The sequence below is a fragment of the Entelurus aequoreus genome, linkage group LG03 (genome assembly GCF_033978785.1).
Source record: "Entelurus aequoreus isolate RoL-2023_Sb linkage group LG03, RoL_Eaeq_v1.1, whole genome shotgun sequence".
Classification (NCBI taxonomy): domain Eukaryota; kingdom Metazoa; phylum Chordata; class Actinopteri; order Syngnathiformes; family Syngnathidae; genus Entelurus; species Entelurus aequoreus.
Genome location: NC_084733.1, coordinates 30,281,057 through 30,306,579, shown reverse-complemented (window position 1 = coordinate 30,306,579; position 25,523 = coordinate 30,281,057). Strand labels below are relative to the sequence as shown.

The window sequence follows — 25,523 nt, the reverse complement described above, 5'->3', positions numbered from 1 at the left end:
TGTTAAAGTTGTTTTATACGGCCACCGTCAGTGTAACCTGTATGGCTGTGGACCAAGTATGCCTTGCTGTCACTTACGTGTGCAAGCAGATGCCGCCTACAACATGTGGCTGGGCTAGCACGCTGGCTGTACATGTTGTAGAGGGTGATAAAGGCAGTACCAACACGGCACGCCCTTATTATTGTTGATTGGGTGAAAATCAGCAGAAATTCGAGAGAATTGGTTCAACCGCCACCCGCCCGAATCTATTTAAAATCTATTTTTTTCGTCATGCATCCGCCCGACCCGCGGATTATCCGCGGACTACGCGGTTGTGTCCGCAAACCGCGCATCTCTATAAGCAAGGTTAGTAGACATACTTTAAAGTTAAGTGACATCAGACAGTGTGTTTGCGTTTGTCGCTAATAATACTACACATGTAGGATTGCTTTGAATTGTGTGGCTTTTTTGTTTTTTGACACATATGGGTCATCACAGGTACTAAAAAGTGGTACAAACAATGAGGCAGAGACAGAGTTGCATGCAATAGTCCGGTAATGTCTTCAGACAGCAGACAAAGGAGAGGCAACCAACAAACAGTTAAACAGGTCAGCTGACTGAAACTGCTGTGATCGGATAATTTTTGGCCTCCCTTTCCCACATTTCCCCAAGATATCATTTCTGTGGAGAGAAAGGCATTGTGTGTGTGTGAATGTGGAAAATAGTGTCAAAGCGCTTTGAGTTCCTTAAAAAGGTAGAAAAGCGCTATACAAGTACGACCCATTTACCATTTACCAAGATAACCTGATTACTTTGACAGTAGTTTTTTTAACATAATGTTCTAGGTTGTTTAGAAAAAGTGTGTTCGTATATGGTGCTACTAACTTATGACCATTAGGTTTTGAGGTAGTACAGTAAGTACTGTGTATCATACATTCAATCCATGTTATGTTTTAAATCAATTATTTGTTCAATTGTGAAATGCAGGGCTTATTGTGCAAACATTTAGAAACGTTTGTGAAACATGTTTTTCACTGACTCATGCAGAATTGGCCATTCCGATTAAACTGCACTGATGGTAACAGCCAGGCTAATCTTTTTAGGGACCTTCATGTTCACCAGGTTGTACTTTGCTTTCAGTAAATGTAACCAAAACCTGTAGTCACCAAGGCTAGATTTTGATCATCGATTGTTGATTGGTTTGCAGGAAAATCTACAAAATTGAGTTCCACAAAGTTTACTAGGGGCAGGCAGAGGTCAAGGAGAAACCTCTAATTCAGATATGGATGAAGCACAGATAAAAAAAATATGTTCATTATATTACAGGCAGTAACCGCCACATCCACTAAAAAGGGTTTTGTAGCACTTAGCATTCCCTTTTGTGATGCGCTTTACCACCGACTTTAGGACTAGAGTGGCGGCCAGGTTTTTGCGATCACACTGGTCATCTTGACGGAGGTATACACAATCCACTGAAGTACATTCACTTATTTTTTTAATTGGCTTTATTTTTGCAAGAATGATTCCTGACTCCAACTGCATCAGATTTGAGTGTTCCCTCGGAACACCTTCACACCGGGCTGATGCCTTTTGAATTGTTTTTATTTGTTGAAAGTCAAATTCATATGCTTTAATTAAGGTAATACAGGTAGCTAATTATATAAGAACAAAAAGAAAGGTGAATTCCCCTTGATAAAAATGTTATCAAATACTTCATCTCATTTATTTATTTTAAGATAATTATAGCAAAAGGAGTCTTTCTTGCATTCTATTCAATCAATCAATGTTTATTTATATAGCCCTAAATCACAAAAGTCTCAAAGGGCTGCACAAGCCACAACAACATCCTCGGCACAGAGCCCACACAAGGGACGTCGATGTGAATGACAATGAGAAACCTTGGGGAGGATCGCATATGTGGATAACCCCCCCTCAAGTACAGTCCCTAGTGGATCCAACATAACAGTGAGAGTCCAGTCCATAGTGGGGCCAGCAGGAGACCATCCCGAGCGGAGACAGGTCGGTAACGCAGAGACGTCCCCAACCGATGCACAGGCGAGCGGTCCACCCCGGGTCTCAGCTCTGGACAGGTCACATGGTCTGCACATGGTCACCGGAACCGGAATAACCCAGCGAGGGGGCAGAGGAGAAAAGAAAACGGCAGATCAACTGGTCTAAAAAGGGGGTCTATTTAAAGGCTAGAGTATACAAATGAGTTTTAAGATGGGACTTAAATGCTTCTACTGAGGTAGCATCTCTAACTTTTACCGGGAGGGCATTCCATAGTACTGGAGCCCAAACAGAAAACACTCTGTAGCCTGCAGACTTTTTTTGGGCTCTTGGAATCACTAATAAGCCTGAGTTCTTTGAATGCAGATTTCTTGCCGGGACATATGGTACAATACAGTCAGCAAGATAGGATGGAGCTAGACCGTGTAGTATTTTATATGTAAGTAGTAAAACCTTAAAGTCACATCTTAAGTGCACAGGAAGCCAGTGCAGGTGAGCCAGTATAGGCGTAATATGATCAAACTTTCTTGTTCTTGTCAAAAGTCTAGCAGCCGCATTTTGTACCAACTGCAATCTTTTAATGCTACACATAGGGAGACCCGAAAATAATACGTTACAGTAATCGAGACGAGACGTAACGAACGCATGAATAATGATCTCAGCGTCGCGAGTGGACAAAATGGAACGAATTTTAGCGATATTACGGAGATTGTATTTGTATGTGAAGTATCTATCCTCCTTTAATATGTACTTTGTATGATATCTTAAAGTCCAGTTTAAATAAGTATTAGATCTTAGATACAGTCGTGGTCAAAAGTTTACATACACTTGTAAAGAACATAATTTTATGACTGTCTTGCGTTTCCAATAATTTCTACAACTCTTATTTTTTGTAATAGAGTGATTGGAGCACATACTTGTTGGTTACAAAAAACATTCATTAAGTTTGGTTCTTTTATGAATTTATTATGGGTCTACTGAAAATGTGACCAAGATGTCCCAGATGTTAGGATTTTGTGCCGATTTTGTGATTTTATCTCAAGTAAATGAAAAAAAAAAAGATTACAGTCATACAGAAAATACATTTGTAACTCAGTTTAATGAACAAATATTACCCTGACTGCACGTCCCTGCGTTCCCTTAATACTTTTCAGAGTGACTTAGTACTTCATCTGAATTGACATGTTACTGAATGTATGCACTTCTTCTTATCCATTTTGGGCTTTCATTCACTTTCATTCACACATTGCTCTGCAATTCGGCAAACTTGTATCCATATAAATGGATCTCCATGGTAACGTCCTTTATGTCCCACTCAGCACTAGCGCTGTGATAGTGTGTGTAGAATGGCCTGCAACAGATGGTCTCCAATCGTAACCACAGAGATGATGTCATGTGTTAACATGAGCATTATTTTAGTTTAGTCAGAGGGGACTCTCCTGCTCGGGCCTGTGCTCATGAGAGCCGCCGTGGGGGGGAATGCTGACGCCGCGATGAGCGTGCTTGTAAAGCAGCTTCTATTGTGCGATGCTTCGCCGTGATCCCACACTGTTAAAAAGCTCTACAGCAGCGGAAATTCCCTTCGGAATAGTTTCTGGGTTAAAACCGGCTAATTTTAGAGCGCACTACAAACAAGAGGGCCGAGTCGCATCACTTAAGGCTGCAGACTGCAAACAGGCAATAGTAATTGCTTATGAGTGTACTTGTGTCCAAAACAGAGCAAGGTAGACCTTGAGTTAATGTGATGGGCCATGTGACTGTGTGTAACGACTTTTCTTGGTCAAATTGATTTACAGGGTTATTATAGTCTCCTCTTGAGGTCAAGCAGAGGTCAAAAAGGCCCTAAGATAGACAGTGCTTCTTAGCTTATGACATTTGACTTAATTAGGTGAGTGAAGTGCATTCCAGTGTGCAAGGCTACTCTTAATGTTAAATCCAACATTTGTTTTAGCAATATGCACTTAAAAACATATATCATACTTCTTAGAATTAGTATGTTCACATTTGTAAAAAAACATAATGACTTATTTTGTGTGAGTCTAATGTGGTGTGCTAATAGCCATCTTTATATTTCTCCTGTCTAAAAGCCAACAAAAAACACAAACCTGTTTTACCTTATGTCCTCATATAGTTTAAATAGCTGCAACATAACAACTATTGAAGATTAGTATAGAATGAAAATTGTTGCACATAGTTTTTTTTAAATTATTACTGTTCTCATGATGGAGTAGTGATCCATTGTAAACAATTGCACTCAAAAGTTAAACTCCATCATATTACGATCAAATTTTCAAAGCAGAGGTCTTGGTCGTATCGGTTACACTTAAAACATCTTATTAGGGCGTAGTCATTCCGGCAGTATTATGTTTGTGTAAAAGCAAGACCTCCTTTGCTTTTGTTGTGAAAACGACCTTTTTCGTGCAATTTCCAAATGATGTGTGAGGCCTGAGTAGTAGATCTCTCACTTCACTAGACACAACTAACTGAATAATAATACAAATAAGGTACTTACACTTTTGCAGTGTTGTGTATTTATTACCCTGGTCGGCCTGGTGGTGAACTTTTTTTTTGTTAGCTGAGATATTTCACTGATTTCATTGACAATTGCAGCTCAATTAATTGATTAATTAACTTGTTTTGTCAAAAATCCTTACATTTGTAGTAGCATTGTTTTCTAATACAGTACTGTAGTGTAATTTCTGCATTAGTGGTTGACAGTTTTAAGATTTCTTACCAAGTTTATAGCAGGGATGGACGATATGGCCTAAAATCTATATTGTGGTAGATTCTGTAGTCTCCTATAATAACGATGTATTTCACGATACATATTATTTGGCATATAAGAGATAACAGAACTATTTCGAAACAGTTACAAAGGATCCTAATTTAGCTGCTTACGTGAGCGTTAATGTATTGCATCATTTCCGGTAAAATGTTTCTATCTAAACTTCTTTTAAAATGTTGAAATGTAATAACCAATTATTTTTTTGTTGTTTTAATAAGTTACATTAAATGTGGTGCACGTACAAAGGAAAAGCCTGAGTTGTATCTACTTATCAAAACTATAGTCCTTTCAATGTTTTACTTGATTTGCAAACTATGTACAATACTAAATGTTTATTTACATAAGAATTTTATTCAAGACAGTAGTTTTAGGTTTAATTTCAATGTTGGAGATTATTATTTATTTGAATGCAATGTGCAATGCTACATTTTTGTTAACAGAAGTAATTTGTTCAAGACAATTGTCTCCCAGAAGAAGTTCTTAATTTAGCTCTCTGAAAATTATTCCATAATAAAGTAAAATTTATGTCTGGTCCAAAAAGAGCAAAATTATCCAAATTAGAATTTTGCTAAGAGTAAGATGCAGTGTATGCAGTGCCATTCAAAACTACTAGTTTTTGATCAAATAATATAAAAACTTGTTTTTCATTTATATCATTGTATCATATCTCCCGGGTGGCCTGGGAACGCCTCGGGATTCCCCTGGAAGAGCTAGACAAAGTTGCTGAGGAGAGGAAAGTCTGGGTTTCTTTGCTTAGGCTGCGGCCCCCGCGACCCAACCTCGGATAAGCGGAAGAAAATGGATGGCTGGATGGATTTATATCATTGGTTTATTTAAAAAGTAGGGACAACAATCGTAAATCGAATCTATTACAAATTTGTATATTGATCCGATACCAAGTTGTTACATGGGCAGTAGTGTCCTACCAATGTTCATACTTAAAATTTTTAGGATCATTAAATGGGCCCAAAATTCACTCGGCCCCATGGCCCCCCCTTAGATTAAGTCGTCCCTGGTTTTACCCAACGGCAGTAAATAAAGTCAATAATGCAAAATAATTAAAAAGTCAAAAATGTCCATTGGCTATTATTTCCTGAGTTTGTAAACAATAAAAAAAATTACAAAAACGAGTTTGTCATTAAAAAAAAGATGTAATTGTGTCAATCCGCACACCTCTGTTTATATTCAAGAGATCAAGCTGAGCGTTTAGCTATTCTTATTTTGTACTCTTTTAGGGTGTGTAATGTAACATGTTTAGCTATTCTTTGTCCTCGAGTCTTTCAATGATAATGATACTTGTTAGAAACACAGTTAGAAGCTGCTCTGTGGAGGAGCATTAGCTGGTAACGAGAATGCAACATTGCGTTGAGGACGCCTTTGTTCGTTTGTCGCTGTCAAATTTACGGGACACGACCACGATATGACGATATTATAAAAAGCTCTATCGTTATTTATATCCTATATTGTCTACATCGCGCAATCCTAGTTAAAAGATGACTCTACAAACTGTAAAGACTCCCTAAATCCTACTGGATTAACAGATTCATCGCATGAAATATGAGTTCCGTAAATGGGTGTGTGTGCGCGCTTGTGTGTGTGTGTGTCTGTGTGTACAGTACTTCCATCCATCCATCCATTTTCTATCACTTGTCCCTCTCGGGGTCGCGGAGGGTGCTGGAGTTCTGTGTCTATATTGAGGCTGAATTGGAGTCATTGTGGTGTTTTTTGTATGCATCTGTGTGTATCTGATATGGGAAATAGTCTGTATTTATATAGAGCTCGACTATACCTGGAATGATACCCAAAGCGTTTTACATTATACATCACATTCACCCATTCACACACACACACACACACTCACACACTGATGGTGGAAGCTGCCATGCAAAGCGCTAACCACAACCCATCAGGAGCTAGGGTGGAGTGTCTTGCCCAAAGACACATCGGCCATGACTAGGATATGTAATATGTGTTAATTCAGTTCAATTCAAAGCAAGCAACTTTATTAATCCCTCAAAGGGCAATTAATTTGAGCAGCAGGTTGTTGTGGTTCATGTAGCCTACATGGCCCCCAATAAATTTGGACAGAGGTACCTAATAACATAGAGCCCCCTGGTTTTCCCCTCAAAATTCCCCCACACTCTGCTCAGAGACTTTCACACTTGTCACTGCTACAGTGTTATATTGTCTCAGCTGCATGTGCTGGCCATTATAATGAGATCCAAAAAATAATGAATTGATATCAATCTAATTCGGTTGTGCAGTTGTACCTAATGTTATGGCCGGTATGGTTGGAATGTCTTTTTGTTTATCATCCTATGCTCCTGACCTACCACCTAGCATGCGGATACAGTAACTGCTGTGTATGCCAACACACACATTCACCTTTTAACACGATAACTGTAGGGAGCTCATACCTATTTTTAGCTTTTGCCTGAATAATGCATTAGTTTGCAGTCAGTGTCGAGACAGCACGGAGACACACACCACATGCATTCAGAGTGTCAACTTCAAAGTACTTGGCCTCTAAAATGAAGCTGTATCATCCTATTATCTGGCAAAACAATGATGACTTGAATTACAGCGATTTCTATGAATCGCCACTATAAATTTGACTGACCTTTATTCGAATGAAGTCCTCTTTGTCTGACATATCTTGTTTTTTCCACCATTTTTGTCTGTTTTCAGGCTTTAGATGTGGACCGCAGCGTTCTATACAAGATGAAAAAATCAGTGAAGGCCATCTACACGTCTGGTTTGGGTAAGTCTCCCTTTCTGTTAGGTTAGTTTGTAGAGGTGTGCTAAAACAACACAACCAATTTCTACTAAGGCTGCAACTATTGACTATTTTGATAGTCGGTTGGTCATTGATTATCTTACAATTAGTCGACAGATCAGATAATGAAGTATAAACTTATTCAGTGGCTCTAATTTAGCCATCTGCTTTTAAATTCAGCTAAGAAAAGTTTAGCCATGTGGTAGCTTATAAAGATGAATAATTAATTCAGAAATATTAATGTATACTGTAACTGTGCTGCTATTATGGTTGTTACAAAAAACAAAATAACTATTAAACTATTGTACTTATAAATGCAAGGACAACCCTAGTGCCGACAGTAACAAAGTATATTTTATATATGAAAACAAAGGACAGAAAAAATAACAACAATAAAAATATAAACCAAAGATATCTACCTTCCTCAAAAAGAAGCAAGCATTTTGTGATCCATCCATCTATCCATCCATCCATATTCTACCACTTGTCCCTCTCGGGGTGCTGGAGCCTATGCCAGCTGCATTCAGGCGGAAGGCAGGACAAGTTGCCACCTCATCGCAGGGCCAACACAGATGGTGTGTTTAAAAAGTTGCACACGGGTACATTATTCATTATTGATTAACTCCTGGCATTTTTAGTAATCTAATAGACTTGATTATTTTTTAACATTTTAGATATCTAATAAATTGTTTATTTATGTGTCTTGTGTGTGTGTATGACGTTTGTTATTGTGCCTTTCTTCTTTGCGCTGCAAATTGATGCTGCATCACACCTGAAGTTCCTGACAAATAAAAAAAGTACTTTAATTGATTTAGACAGAGTGGATTTTGGCTAAAATAATAGTTAAATCTATTTTCTTTCAAACTTTGTCTTATACATATTAGTGAGCTACTAAGGGAACAAGTTAATTATTTTACAGAGTTGAGATCGCATCCGCCAGATGTCCGACATCGTGTCTCCACTTTAAATGCTCCTGTGACTAAGATGTACTGCCAAAAAAAACAATGTCTGCTTTTAACAAGATTAGGGTGAAATGTTACCACACTTAACATGTTTCGCCTGCTATGTTGTTGCGATTGGCCGCGCTGACTCGCTTCCTTTTGGGAAAACATGAGTGATGACATCACCGACTATTGTCGACAAATGAATTTGTCGTTGACAAATTTTCATTCTCAATGTTTGTCGACAACTTTGACGAATCGTTTCACCCCTAATTTGAGTAGATAGAGGCCAATAGATTTTTCTTCAGAACCGGAATAAAGTGCAGATTGAGGAATTATTTTTTACTTACCATTGTTACTTTCTACTTCCATTTCCACACGTCAAATCCAGCAGAGGGAGCTGCGGTGAAAAAAGCATTGTATTTTTAATTAAACAATAAACATGTTAGGTAGGGATGTAACAATACGTAGTAATAATGATAATCACGGTAAATCTCTCGGTTTGTTTAAATTAAAATGATCACAAAAAAGCGTTATGATGTTGTGTATATCCACACTTATATCCACGCTTTGATTAAATCACAGACTGGCTGACTGGTTATTTTAAATGCTAACATGATTGCATATCAAATTGGTGTCTTTTCCTATTAAGAAACAACATACCAAAATCTAAACTTCACTAAACACATTGCTGTCTTAGCAAGTACTGTAAGCTTTTCAATTATATGGATTGAATTATATGGAATACGACACAGACAGAGGTGTTTTTTTAAAACTTTATTTGGTTGAGTTTTTTCTTGCCCGGATGTGGGTTCAGATCCGAGGATGTAGTTATGGTTTGTGAAGCACCTGTGTGAAGGGCTATATAAATAAACTTTGATGGCAGCACGGTGCAACAGGGGTTAGAGTGTGTGCCTCACAATAAGAAGGTCCTGGGTTTGATCCTTGTGCTTTCTGTGTGGAGTTTGCATTATCTCCCTAGGACTGCGTGGGTTCCCTTCGGGTACTCTGGCTTCCTCCCACCTCCAAAGACATGCACCTGGCAATAGGTTGATTGGCAACACTAAATTAGTGTGTGAATGCTGTCTGTCTATCTGAGTTGACCCTGCGATGACATGGCAACTTGTCCACGGTGTACCCCGCCTTCCGCCCGAATGCAGCTGGGATATGCTTCAGCCTCCCCGCGACCCAGAGAGGAACAAGCGGTAGAAAATGGATGGATTGATAGATGATTGATTGATATTAACACAACGGTGGTGTCTACAACAGGAATGGAACTCGCGTGATGTCACATGAACAGGAAGTGAAGCAAAGTAAACACTTAATTTGCTTTTATCAATAAAAAACTTTTTTTCACTTTTTAAAAATTAAAATGGAAGAAGACAAACATATATTTAAACACTCAAATAAAAATATATCTCGTTAAAAAAACATAACAATGTTGTTTCCTCTGCAAAGAAAGTATATTTTGTGTCTATTCATTTAATTTATGTTTTTAATAGAAATAAATTAGAATAATTCAGTGTGTGTATAAGTACTTAGCACATTCAACAATACTGTGATAATAATGATAACCGAGATAATTTTGGTCACAATAACCGTGATATGAAATGTTTATATTGTTACATCCCTAATGTTAGGCTTGTTTGGCCTTGGGGAAGGTCTGCACCCCAGTTTCTGAGTTAGGAAAAGGCATAATAGTCCATTAATTAATTGATGTTCTGCTAATTGTGTGGAATTAATTGTTGATTAATGGAATCTTGAAGCAAAAAAGACAAAATGCAGCGTGTTAGGTGGTTGCATCCATTGGTTCCATGAAGACTTTCACTGAGGCACAAGTCTTACAGGTTAAGTTGACACTGCAGGATCAGATGTCCAATTCTGATTTTTTTACATTACAAATAACATCCGCTTTATAATGTGAATGCAATTTGACCCGCATGTGGACATGATGTCAAGTAAAAATGGCTTCAACTCAAGTCGGTCTCTCTGTACTGGTGCATTTTTGGAAATTTCAAGGATTTTGTGCAATCAAAGTCAACATTTTTTTAACCAAATTATTGCGCCTAGAAGATTAAGAAGGAAGAGGACTTGTACAGTATTTTGGCTCCTGCAGTTTTATGGGATCATTTGCTTTGATATTTGCTTGAAGAGTGTGCCAATGGCCGAGCAGTTGGAGACGTGAGTTCCTAAAACATATTATTTTTGCCTGTTTTCTGCTTCGTTGTCAATATTTATTTTGTAACCGTCTTTTGGGGGAATAATTATTGATGACGTTTTGGTCGGATGAATGCGACGTGAGCACGGGAGCGTTTACATTGAGGATGCATCGCATATATATTAGGGCTGAACGTATATATTAGGGCTGAACGGTCATGGCAAAAATAATCATCACAATTATTTTGATTGATATTGCTATCACAATTGATTAAACGATTATTCATTAATTTGAAAACATGAGTATTTATTGTACCACAAAAACTCGCTCTTAAATGGTTTTAAAAAATATGGACTAAATTAGTAACGAATAAACCACAACAAAATCCCCACCTTCTACCATCCTAGTCACGTCCGTTGTGTCCTTGGGCAAGACACTTCACCCTTGCTCCTGATGGGTGCTGGTAGCGCCTTGCATGGCAGCTCCCTCCCTCCAGTGTGTGAATGTGTGTGTGAATGGGTGAATGTGGAAATACTGTCAAAGTGCTTTGAGTACCTTGAAGGTAGAAAAGCGCTATACAAGTATAACCCATTTATCATTTATTTATTATAACAAGTAAAATAATAATAATAGCAGTAACAATAAATTTAAATAACAATTGCAATATAAAACGCTATACAATAAAAAAAATTACCTATTAGATTTATTTTAACCACCATAGATTGTGTGCTTTTTGTGTAAAATAAATACAATTATAAAATATTTGTTAATTTAAAAATCCTCACATTTATTGATGCATCTATGGACAATTTTGACCAGTATTTTTCAAATCTTAATAATTGTGCAAATGTATCAATAAATGAATTTAAGTACATTATGCTTGTGCAAGGTATTTTTTGAAACATTTATTTAGTTAGCGCAGTACTATTATGTGAAGGCGGGAAGTGTGCTGTGCTGTTGTTCTCAGCTTGACAAGTAAAGAGGCGACTCACTTGAGGCTGTTTTAAAAAAAAAAAAAAAAGGAAAAAAAAAGGAAAAGAGCCTCTCAAGTTGTGACCACCGTTTGTACATTAATGTTACATCGATGATGTCGTTCACAAGCAGATGAGATGTGTTGTGGGTGTACGGATTGTTCTATTAAGATTTAGCTTTGTAGTTGAGTCGCTGTTTCAAGTGACCATCTCAACATTCTTTAGTTCAGGACAGGGCGGTTGAGTGTGTCGGGGATTAATGAGCGGTGTACTGGACACATTATTTTCCCAAACAAATGTTCCTTCTGCTCGCAGTGACATCATTTCACTTACATTCATGTCAAATTCCCTGATATTAGTCTGTGTTTATCAGCGGGTTCTGTTTTATCGGCCAATTATGTGACTCCATCCTGGCTAACGTGAAATCACGCGGAAATCATATGTCTTTCTTGTTTGTTGAGTTTAGTGATTATTGATTAGGAATATTAGTCCTGTGTCAAAAAAAAAGTAGCAACCATGTTGACATTCCAAACTTCTCGTAAACATGCTCTTTTTTTCACTCATTCGCTCCACATCTATTTCACCGTCACAAGCTCTGGAATTTGAATGCACGTTACGCCGCCCATTAATCGTTTTTTTTGCGATGATTATTTTTTCATTATCAAGAGAATCCATAATCAAAATTAAGATTTGATTAGTTGTCCAGCCCTAATATGTATGCAATTTATATCCACATACAAAAGAGGCCTGGGTCAGATACGAAAAATTGGAATTGCACTGTCCACACTGACATGGACAAATCCAATAGAGGTCAAAAGCAAAAAAAATCGGAATTGACCCACAGTGTGAACAAGACCATAATGAGCAGAGTTCTGCATAGAACACTGGCATTGAAACACATATTCAGAGAGAGAATCCAAAATCCAAAATATTTCCCATGGTGGATCAAATAAGTGTTCTTATTTTTCTCCACCTCGAAGGTCAAAAACTATTTTGAATCCATCAGCATGGAGTCAGGAAGCCTTGCCAGTCTCCTCTATTACAGCCCAGATAGAGGAGCTTCTTCTGCAGTCAGAACACGTACATGTTCCTGTTCATGCACTGGAAAGATGCTCTCTGTGTGTGTGTGTGTAGTGTGTGCTGTATGTACTGTGTGTACTGTGTATAAGTGTGTGTGCATGTTTGTTACTATGCTGATTGGCTGTGCTAGAACTGGGTGTTTCCAGCGTCTTTTGTTTTTGGCCCGAGAGAGTCCCCCGCTGAGTGCGAGAAAGAGAGGCACCGAGGGGCGAGAGACTTGCGAACAATGTGCTGAGCACATCTTTCTCCGAACACTATGAGCTCTGTTGTATGGCCTAGCGACAGCTGTCTGATCCGAACTCTCAAAGGAACAGCTGGACGGGCCACAAAGGCGCAGACACACTCCTGCTCTCACCTCCCGTCACTCATTCACACGCTTCGCTGAAGTCGCGTCTCTGTGGGTTTCTGTGTGAACATTAACAGTTTGCTGGTTTTGTCTTTAAATGCTCCTGTTTAAATCTGCGTAAAAGGTTCAGCAGTTGAAACATTGATGAGGTGCAGTGTTGCTTTCACTGCAAACAGGATTGTAAGCTGTGACAATAAAATGTAGAACCCCTGATAGTGTTGACAATAAAAACACTCTCCAAGCCGGCCTGCTGGTATTTGAAGTTGAACTAGGAGAGGCTCATACTAAAATTTGCTATTTTAAAAACCTATGACGGAAATCTACTCAGGGCCTTGTTTGTTTAGAATACAAATATGTAGGCTCCATGAAATGCTGTGTGATGTTTTACTTTTGGCCTCCTTAATCAGCCAAGACAAACATAAATAAGCAGCGAGGTATTTGTATAAAGTGAATCATGCTGTTGCAGCTTTAGACTATAATGCAGCATATAGTCCCATTACATATTTTGGATGAAATTCGCATTGATTCAGTCCATTGAAAGTTATTACAGTAATGTGCCTTAGTACATCTTAAAAAAAACGAAACAATGTTTATGACAAAATAAACAAGACTTTATACATTCTAGTCATCAATTTAAACATCACATAACTTAATTTTATAAAGCAATTCTTTAGAATTTATTAGGGGTGTGATGAGATCTCGTGTCAAGTGATGTTTCTCGTTTAAAGAAACGCTGTTTCATGGGCAAAACATAGTCAGGTTTTATTTATTTATTTATTTTTTTACAAGCTTTCAGAAGCATATCGGTCTGGACCTGCGCAAAGGATTGGAACCTATACATTAAGAGTTGTGTGCACAATGAAAGCTAGTAAACAGAGCTGGTTTCGCTATTCCCTGCGTGGTCGCTCTCCTTCATTTGCGTTCCACAGCCAACGCGCCATGTGTATGTCCAGGCAAAAACAGCTAAATTATCAAATACGGACGCCACAGAAAAGCAACCCAGATTTACAGGAGTGCTGGGCGACATGACTGAAAACTGTACCACGATGAAACTGTTTTATATCGGTCGATAGCGATAAATATTTATATTATTTATGACCGATTGAAAATAAGGACCAGGAAAATATATATTAAATGTTAACATTTTTATTTAAAATGTAACCTTCCTCTGATTATAATCCCCTCAGCTATCAAGGCAGAGAGGAATGCAAATGTCAACACAACCATGGAAAACACTCAATGTAAACAAAATTCTAAAGTCGTATTGAACACTTAACAGTAAATGAAGGTGCAAATATAAGGAATACGTAGGAAATGCTTGATAAAGTGTAACAAAATAGTGCAAATTTTGAAAATGTAAATTTAGAGAAACCGGAGAAGAACTATTTTCTGCACGTTTAGTGCCAGGAAGTTACAGCTGTGCTCTAAGGTGGTTGGGTATTACCGGTCTTGGTGGGGACAACCGCTCTGCATAATTTACAGACCACATTGGTCTGACTACGGACCGTTTAAAAAAATCCCCAAAACTGCCACACTGTCGAGGTGATTTTTCCTGCTTTATGGACAATTTCTTCACCCTCTGCAGCACCTTTTCTTAGTGTATCTTTTATCTTTTCACTTCATGCAAAGAGTCAACCGTGAGACAACAAGACAGCGCAACCAAACCTGATAGTTATTACTGTTACTTGATCAGTGTCACTCCCACTGATCAGTGATCATTTCCTGCGTTGTTTGGTTGCCGGAGAGCGACTACCTTTTTCATTCAACCAACCATGCTTCAAAACCTATGTTTTTTTCCGACGAAGAAAAAAGAAATCTAACATTTTATCAAGCACATTTTTTTAATATCGATTATGTTTCTATCGCTGTATATATTGATATTGTTTTATCGCCCAGCCCTAATACAAAGTAAGATTACTGTAATAGTTAAAGGAGAAATCCAGCTCCACGGTCCTTAGCTTTCTGGAAAAGGTGGCCCCCGAAACAATTTAGTTAAATAGCCCTGCCTTTGACCTATTGGTTATTTTCTGTTTGTGGATGCTGAAACATGGGGAAGATTCCCTTCCCTTTCTACTCAAGTTTCCCTGTGCTAGGAAAATGTGTGACTGATGAAAACCGGGATTTTCACCAGTGACGGCCTCAAACCACTTGTGAGGATGTGCGTAAGTAAGGATGACAAGGAAGAGGACAAGCAGAAGACCGAATAAAGAAGATAATGAGTTGGTTTGCACAGAGAGGAGGACACACGGGCTGCTTGCAGGCTCTGAGCAACATGAGCGAGTGAGGCGAGGGAGGAAGACATGGGTAACGTTGAGGAGAAGTTTGTTGTAGGGCCCAACAGACTGTTAACGTATAATGAATAAACCAACAGCAGCATCCCCAGCTTTGCTGTTTGTCTGCAGGAGCAGATCTGCTCTCACAGATTTAACCTAAACTAACTAACAAAAAATCAACTGGTGGAAGTCAGTACTGTGTTTCAACACCTCTAACTTGGCAGAACAAGATGACCCAGGTCTTAAATAATGCAGCAGTTTAGCCCATTTTGCATCATGGTGTCCGGACAGGACATGTCTTATGGGTTATGTACTGCACACATTCTCACACAATCACCCTTACTGGCAGTAAAATGAGATTTCCACATGTTCTAAATCTAGTAAAAGCCTGCACAGACACAGGAAAATGCACAAAAAACCCAAAAATAAAACACCATGGTATTGCTTTTAACCATTTTCAAGGATCTTGTGAGTGCTTGAAATGATTGAAAATGCATCACTTTTAATGTTTTTTAGGACTACACTACTGGATTTTAATTTTAGATAAAAGCCTTCACATTATAGTTGGAATTTTCACTGCATACCCATTTCAAATCAAATAGATATTTGACTGAATATTCACTTGTCACATTAAAAATGTGCATAGACTTGTCTGTTAAAGGTGTTTTTTATGTTTTGTTTGTACCATACCACAATGTCTTTTACTGTGAAAATTACAATGCTATTTTTGATTGTGTACTGTTCATATTGAAATACATTTGGTCCAATATACCGCAATGTTGTATATAACTCTATTATGCCATTTTTATTTATTTATTTTGAAGATACAACTTGATTAAAAGATTTCAGTGTGTATTGTACTTTTTGAGCACATTAAACAATACTGCGATAATATGGACAACTGTGATAATTTGGCTCACAAGAACCGTAATATGAAATGTTCATATAGTTACATCCCGAGTGTGAAGATAGATAGATGGATGGATACACTTTTATTTATCCCACAAAGGGAACATTATATGGTTTCAATGTAGGTTTTTACATGCAGTAACAGAAGTAAAATGTAATGAAAAACAAAAAATTGGTCATAAATGATTATTCATATTGAATTTCTTCAAAATTGCATTGCTGTGTGCTGTTCATATAATCTGTTCCACCCTAAAAATCATAACTCAAAAACTAAAACAGGTATTTCAAAGAGTTAATAATTGTTCCTTTCTCCTTGGACCTCACTTGCCAATCGACTGCTACTTACTTTGGGTCAGAGTTTAAAATAGACCCTCATCTTTTGAATATTTTTAGAATTGACATACCTTATTTATATACATACATAAAGTTGGCACCTAACCCCAAACAAAGCTCTGTTAAAATTGTTTCATTTGTTGCACTATGTTTGTGCTGTTAAAATTGTTGTTTTTGAATTTGTATTTTTTAGTTAGTAAACTTGTATTATAGGTCAGTCAAAGTTCAATCAGACCCCCATTTTTTCAACATTTTACCAAATTGTGGCAGCTATCGATTATTTTAGTAATGGAGTAATCTATCAATTATTTTGTTCGATTAATCGCGTTTTGAGTTACTTCAATCGTCAATGCATATTTTAGGGAAAATAGTCAAAATGAACTACCATTTTTCTGCTTGCCATAAACTTCCTGTTTTTTTTTTTTTTTTACATAAATGCATATTATCAACATATTATCAACATTTAAATTGCACTTTTAACATTAATAAACATTAAAAAACAACTCTCTACCTATTTCTGAGTACCGTATTTTTGGGACTATAAGGCGCACTTAAAATCCTTTCATTTTCTCAAAACTCGACGCCAAAATGTTATATGTTCCATTGAAAATATAGAACATTACACACGGCACTCAAAAATCTATCAAAATGTTTTAGTACGACTTTGGTGAGCTATGAAGCCACACCGCTTGATGGATTGTACTGTGCTTCAACATACGAGTATTATTATGGTGTGTGTAAAAGGTAAGACATATTATCTGGCATTTTGTTTCACAATATTATGCAAAACAACTTTTCTTACCTTCTGCTACCTGCTGATCTGTATTTGGGATCTGCAAAAGTCCTGAAAAATGTGTGCGTCCGCCTTTGTAGTCGGTGAAGACCGCATAGTCGATAAGCTTCTTCTTTTTCTCTATCTTCTTGTTATGGGACATTCATCCTACGCTGTTGCCATTTCTAATATAAAGTACTGTAAAGTTCTTACTTATATCTGTCAGTAAACTCGCCACGAAAGCGCTAAAACATACCGGTGTCGTGAGTTTACATTATTCCCCCAAGGAACTTTAGTTATTAGAGAGTTTTTCACAGGACACATTGTTGTTGCACTAGTGAGCCACGGAGGAGGAGATGCTGCTCCGTTATTGACTCAAGTAAAGTCTGAATGTCATTAAAACAATTAGCTCCATCTTTTGACACTTTTTCTTCTCCTGCCCTTGCACGCTACACCGCTACAACAAAGATGACAGAGATAAGACGCTGCCGAAGGTGAGCCACGTAAATAAGACCGCCCACAAAACGGCGCATCCGTCAGAAAGCGGCTTGAAGATGATCTGTAAAACATAATATATGCAACATTTTGACCAAAGAACCACCATTACATGTTATGTAGATCACAAGGAAGTGTTTACAATTTAGAAAAATAAAATAAAAAGACCCCTTTAATGCGCCCTATAATCCGGTGCGCCTTTTGTATGAAAATAGACCTGACTAGACCCGCTCATCGGCAGTGCGCCTTATAATCCGGTGCGCCTTTTGTATGAAAATAGACCTGACTAGACCCGCTCATCGGCAGTGCGCCTTATAATCTGGTGCGTCCTATGGTCCGGAAAAGACGGTATTTAAAGGTCCGGGCACTCCATGCTGTCTGGATATGAACACCTTTGTGCTGGTTTACGCCATTGAAACTACCAATTGTGTACCTTTCTTTTACTGCAGATAATCACAGTCTTGGTTTTCCTGGTCACATCGTATGTTTTAGTAGCCACTTGTTGGCAGGCAGACTTAATCTGTTCCAATTACCAACACAAAGATGGACTTATACCAGTCAGTTCGACTCTTTTAAGTGCCAAATTGTGCACCTGGACTTAACTGCAGAAACATACTGACACATTTACATGATAAAAAAAAAAAAAAATGTTGTACAAATGACTTACTTAATAGAATCGAGTATTGAAAATAAAATACACATTGAAAGGAAACAAATATGCAATCTGCTGGATCAGATGGGCTACTAAGTCACACAATTTGAACAGGAAGGGTGGCGGGGGATCAAAATAAGTCCTCTTAACAGAGCGCATACAGTAAACTATCTTTTAAAAGCCTTGGCGTGTCTCGACCTTGCGTCTTAAATTAGATTTGTCTGATGTGTTGCGCACTTAGTGAGTCAGAGGCTTTCAGCTAATAAGACCATGCATATCTTTGAAGGAGTTGCAGACATGATGTTACCCAGCTCCATCTAAAACTGAACAGTGTCTGACTGCTCTTCATTGATTATACTGTATGTGTGTGAGTCACGACTTGGCCCCAGGTGTGTTTTAGTGTTCACCTTCACAGTTTTACAACCCCCCCACCCCTTTCTCTCTCTCTCTCTCTCCCCCTCTTTCTCTCTCTGTCTCCCCCCTTGAAGTAGCTAACCTCCCAGTGGCCAACTCACATCATATTTTTCAGTGAAGGTCGTCATAGTAACAGCCCCCCTGAGCTCCTTCCTTATTGCCATGGCTGTCTTGATTACATTAGCCACTGCTAGATGCTTTTTTTTTTAACTCTATTGTGACTCTCCAAAGAAAATGTTGTCTAAACTTAACAATCCTCTCGCTCACCTCGATTTAAAAATCTCCAGCGTGCTGTACGTCACTTTATTTACTGTGTCCGTGTATTGTTTGTTTTCTAGCTCATGTAGAGAATGAGGAGCTGTACACACAAGCGTTGGAGAAGTTTGGAGAAAACTGTGTGTACAGAGACGATCCAGATTTGGGTTCGGCTTTCCTGAAGTTCTCTGTCTTCACCAAGGAGCTCACGGCGCTCTTCAAAAACCTGGTGAGTGTGGATTGTAAAGAGAAAGAGATGTGAAAAAAACAAACCCTGAGGATTTCCTTCTTGTCTCTAATTGTCTCAATCCCCTTGAGTTCACCGACACACACATTGTCTAAGCAGGAAGCTTCAGTTTTCCACGCAGGCGGCCAATCAGCCACTGCGATGTGTAATTTCAGTTTGATGTAATCAAGTCTGATCCTGCGCCACTAAAGGCACCTTTTGTATCCAGTCCAAAGCTATTATAGACAAAGTTGACTCTATCATGCCCATTGTTTCAACTTCCATTGAAAGGAAGGGATTTTGTATCCATGATACCTTTTATTAAAGAAATGTGAGATGTCGTCGAACCAGTATGTGGGGACGAAAGATTTGTGAAAGCTTTTTTTGACTGCGCAACCTGAGGATGTCTTTGAATGCAACTTGCAAGCCGTATTTCCTAAACATGCATTCATGCCGATTAAATGGTTCAGTAGGTCTTTCCCACCCTTACAGTCCACAATCTAAAGCAGGGGTGTCAAACTCATTTTAGCTCATGGAGGAAAATCTATTCCCACTGGGGCCGGACGGGTAAAATGATGGCATAATAACGTCAAAATACAACTATGACAATTTCAGATTGTTTTCTTTGTTTTACTTAGGCCCAAAATAGAACAAACACATTCTGAAAATGTACATATGAAAATAATCCTCTTGTCAAAACACTAAGGAAAAAATTGATGCAGTTTCAAAAAAACACCATGAAGAACATATTTAGACTTAATCTCAGTGTATGTACAAAGTAATTAAACTTTAAGTCACAGCCCATCTAGGATTGAACAAACAACAAAATAAAGCTTCTACGTATCAACTACCTCATTTGTCGTTTCCACTGTTCACTTTTTTTTAATTTGCACGAACGACAATTTTCCCAGAACTATATCAATGTGCAGTGTCTCATGCAGCATTGTAAGTGGGGTTACGAATTGTTTATTTTATAAATGATAAATGATAAATGGGTTATACTTGTATAGCGCTTTTCTACCTTCAAGGTACTCAAAGCGCTTTGACAGTATTTCCACATTTACCCATTCACACACACATTCACACACTGATGGCGGGAGCTGCCATGCAAGGCGCTAACCAGCAGCCATCAGAGGCAAAGGGTGAAGTGTCTTGCCCAAGGACACAACGGACGTGACTAGGAAGGTAGAAGGTGGGAATTGAACCCCAGTAACCAGCAACACTCCGATTGCTGGCACAGCCACTCTACCAACTTCGCCACGCCGTCCCCCCTGTCGAGGGGGAGGAGTCGCAGCCCCTCTTAACTGTGTACCTCTTGCTTGGTATACTTGCTCACCCCGGTGTAAACTATTTGCTTACCTAACAGAATTTCTATTGCGACATTCAGTGGACACATTTAGAACAATAGTTTCTTTAATTTAAAAATGCGGCTCAATTTTACACTTCGCAACTCATATCGTGGGCCGGATTGAACCTGTTCCCGGGCGCAGGCCACATGTTTGACATCCCTGAAATCCAATGCAAAAGCTGCAGCCTTATCTTTATTACAGTGGTACCTCAACTTACGAGCACGCTCCGTTCTACGACCGAGCTTGTAATTCGGAATACTCATATTTCAAAGCAGCCCAGCCCACTGAAATTAATTAAAATAAATTTAATCCCGCCTGTCGATCTCACGAGGGTTGTCACGAGATCGACAGGCGTATCGGTCGTGAGATCGACGGGCGGATCGGTGCGGCGTCTTCAGTAATGCGGACGCTGTATCGATCCGTTGTGGTGAAGAAGGAGCTGAGCCGGAAGGCAAAGCTCTCAATTTACCGGTCGATCTACGTTCCCATCCTCACCTATGGTCATGAGCTTTGGGTTATGACCGAAAGGACAAGATCACGGGTACAAGCGGCCGAAATGAGTTTCCTCCACCGGGTGGCGGGGCTCTCCCTTAGAGATAGGGTGAGAAGCTCTGCCATCCGGGGGGAGCTCAAAGTAAAGCCGCTGCTCCTCCACATCGAGAGGAGCCAGATGAGGTGATTCGGGCATCTGGTCAGGATGCCACCCGAACGCCTCCCTAGGGAGGTGTTTAGGGCACATCCGACCGGTAGGAGGCCACGGGGAAGACCCAGGACACGTTAGGAAGACTATGTCTCCCGGCTGGCCTGGGAACGCCTCGGGATCCCCCGGGAGGAGCTGGACGAAGTGGCTGGGGAGAGGGAAGTCTGGGTTTCCCTGCTTAGGCTGCTGCCCCCGCGACCTGACCTCGGATAAGCGGAAGAAGATGGATGGATGGATGGAAATTTAATCTCTGCTCAGCCCTCCAAAAACACCACAATTTTAATGCGTAACGTGACTTTTAAAAAGCCAAACATTTTTTTTAGATAAACACTGTTAAAACATTACATTAGCATACTACAAACAATTACAATAGTCTTATGTAATAAAGTAATACTATTTCTAGCATTTAGCTTGAGGACTGGACTGATGTGGTGTCTCCTTCGGGTTGATTCTCCGTTCAGATATTTTTTTGTCCGTCTAAACGCTCCAAAGTGCTTCACATCTGACGGCGTGGCGAAGTTGGTAGAGTGGCTGTGCCAGCAATCGGAGTGTTGCTGGTTACTGGGGTTCAATCCCCACCTTCTACCATCCTAGTCACGTCCGTTGTGTCCTTGGGCAAGACACTTCACCCTTGCTCCTGATGGCTGCTGGTTAGCGCCTTGCATGGCAGCTCCCGCCATCAGTGTGTGAATGTGTGTGTGAATGGGAGAATGTGGAAATACTGTCAAAGCGCTTTGAGTACCTTGAAGGTAGAAAAGCGCTATACAAGTATAACCCATTTATTTATTTATCTTTTTGCATCAGATTTGGACCACATCAGGAGGTAGTATGAATCCGATTGGAATCTAATCTTTTGAAATGCGACTTCTGTCTAAACGGAAATGCGACCTGAATGCGACTTTTACGTCACCTTTGGGCGAGCTAAGTCATTTGTGTCTGCAGGAAAAGACGCGACCTGCCAGCGGAAGTGGATACGTCATCACAACATCCGGTTTTGGTGAACATAGAAAAAAATAATTTGGCGGCCAAATTTTCGGTGCATCACTAGTCAATGGTGCGCAAATAATAGGCTATATGTAATATACCGTATTTTTCGGACTATAAATCACAGTTTTTTTCATAGTTTGGCCGGGGGTGCGACTTATACTCAGGAGCGACTTATGTGTGAAATTATTAGCACATTACCCTAAAATATCAAATAATATTATTTAGCTCATTCACGTAAGAGACTAGACGTATAAGATTTCATGGGATTTAGCGATTAGGAGTGACAGATTGTTTGGTAAACGTATAGCATGTTCTATATGTTATAGTTATTTGAATGACTCTTACCATAATATGTTACGTTAACATACCAGGCACGTTCTCAGTTGGTTATTTATGCGTCATATAACGTACATTTATTTAGCCTGTTGTTCACTATTCTTTATTTATTTTAAATTGCCTTTCAAATGTCTATTCTTGGTGTTGGGTTTTATCAAATAAATTTCCCCCAAAAATGCGACTTATACTCCAGTGCGACTTATATATGTTTTTTTCCTTCTTTATTATGCATTTTCGGCCGGTGCGACTTATACTCCGGAGCGGCTTATACTCTGAAAAATACGGTATGAAGATTTATGCTGTATATATTATCTACTTTAATTCCTACGAAATTGCAATTTTTGAAGGCCCGGAATTGACGTGTACCCTGTGGCGTATTTGCTTACATCTTAGGTACATTGCATAAGTTGTTTACGTAAGAGAGTTGAAAAATAAAGCTAACGTAGATCCATGCTAATGTCTGTGTTTCCTTTACTTAACAGCCATAAAAAGATTAGAACCCTCCTAAATATATTACACTATATATATCCATTTATCCATTATATTACTTTATTTTCTTCATGTACGTAATCCAGTCAACTTCCCTTTTTTCACTTTTATCAAACTGCGGATGCAAATGACATCGAGGGCACTTTGGGGCCACATTAGGCGCTTTTTTACTGGAGTCTAATAAAGATCACATTTTACTTGCAGTGCAAACAATCAGCTGGAAAAAAATCAGATTTCCAAAAAATCTGACTTTGGAAAAATATGATTCGGACCACTATGGCCTGCAGTGTAAACTTAGTCATAGAGTTGGATGCGAGTTTCTGGTGACATCTGGGAACACTCCCTACGTCATCTTTGCGCAACTAACCGGGTAAGTCACACAACATGCAATGTGTTTGTTAGTGTACCAAAGCTAATGTTCAACCATCCAGTTTATTGCGTCAGGACAAGAGAGAACAAATTGAAACGCATTATCTGCAGCCTCCGGATATTTTTAAGGATAAATGTTTGTCGTTTGGGTGAGTGTGGCATCATGCTGTGGATGATGGCTGCAGCTTTTGTGGTATGTGTGACACTGATTTGCATGCTAACAGTTGGGACATATTTTTATGGTTTGTTTCTCTGATTTGGTCGTCTCTTACCTCTCTTGCGCACTAACTTTCTTAGTTCTGATGTCGATATCTCGATATTAAATCAAAACGTATGTTATTAATTGTGTAAACAACGCATAAATAGCATGAACTATTTACTGCTCAAGAAGCACAACCCTGAGGCTGAGACAAACACTATTTAAACCGACGGTGAAAATGCGAGATATCGAGATATGCTCGCAACTTAAAGCATAACAAAAAGCCGAGAGACAGCTCATATCTCAAATTACTCGTAAGGTAAGGTACTGCTAAATTAAAGTACCACTAAATTTGCAGTGAGGTATTAAACTAAAAAGAAAAAAAACATTTGCTACTTTCAGCTATATAAAAAACAATCTGCCTCTCTTTCTTCTCCAGTTCCAAAACATGAACAACATCATCACCTTCCCTTTGGACAGCCTGCTGAAAGGAGATCTGAAAGGAGTCAAAGGGGTAAGTCAGCAAAACTGTGTGGTCGGGTGTCACTTTACAACTAATTTCTCAGACTACAAGGCCTTTCCTTTGAGACCTGAGGATCATGACTTTGTTCATTCCCAGTTATCAGGAGATGTTAGCCTGCAAAACAGTTTGTGTGCCCCATTAAAATGTGTATGATTAAGAAAATAAGATACCCCCATACATTAATTACTAGAGAAGTGAGCAGCTTGTGTAGCATTCAAGGAGCGCTTGAGGGATTTATTCAAATCCACTTTAGCCAGGAAAGAAGGGGGTACACGGAGGTTCCCATATCCCTGTCATATGGTCCAAGGATACATTCTATGTACAGTTGACACAGACAAAGGGGGTGTTTCCAGAGCACAATTTTTAACTGGAAACAGACTGTTTATGGGATTTTGAAGACTGAAATGGATCTTGCAGTGACATTTTTGATATTGACAGTTTCTGTGCACAATTAAAAAGGAAGTGAAACACTCTGTTTGCCATAGGCATATAGAAGTACATTATTTGACAACCAAAACACAATAGTGGAAAAAGAGATAAATATATTAAATATTAACATTTTTATTTCAAATGTAACCTTCCACTGATTATAATCCCCTCAACTCTCAAGGCAGAAAGAAAAGGAAATGCCAATACAACCATGGAAAACACTTAACAATAGCCTCTTTAAATTAAGGTGCGAAAATAAGGAGTACCGTATTTTCCGCACTATAAGGCGCACCGGATAATAAGGCGCACCTTCAATGAATGGCCTATTTTAAAACATTGTTCATATATAAGGCGCACCGCATTATAAGGCGCATCGAATAGACGCTACAGAAGAAGCTGGGGTTACGTTATGCATCCCGTAGTTGCGAGACCTGTTGTGGCTCAATATTGGTCCATATATAAGGCGCACCGGATTATAAGGCGCACTGTCAGCTTTTGAGAAAATTGGAGGTTTTCAGGTGCGCCTTATAGTGCAGAAAATATGGTATGTAAGAAATGTTTAATAAAGTATAACAAAATAGTGCAAAGTGTGCAAATGTTAATATGGAGAAACCTGAGAAGAACAGTATTTTGCAGGTTTACTACCAGGAAGTTAACGTGGTCTATGTAACATTTATTTGGTCTGTTATTCTTATTTAAGTATGAAAATGAATTATTATTATGGAAATATTATTGGACCAAATTATTATTTTGAAGTAGCACATTTT

At 38.8% G+C, this 25,523-nt stretch overlaps 1 protein-coding gene across 1 annotated transcript in view; it reads left to right on the top strand.

Moving 5' to 3' along the window:
* Positions 1 to 25,523, top strand: part of asap2a (ArfGAP with SH3 domain, ankyrin repeat and PH domain 2a) — a 113,823-nt gene that overhangs the window by 34,356 nt on the left and 53,944 nt on the right. The window contains exons 2-4 of the mRNA XM_062041589.1: positions 7,463 to 7,535; positions 19,233 to 19,378; positions 24,244 to 24,318. Of these exons, the coding sequence (XP_061897573.1) occupies positions 7,463 to 7,535; positions 19,233 to 19,378; positions 24,244 to 24,318 (294 nt within the window). The remainder of the gene's footprint in view (positions 1 to 7,462; positions 7,536 to 19,232; positions 19,379 to 24,243; positions 24,319 to 25,523) is intronic.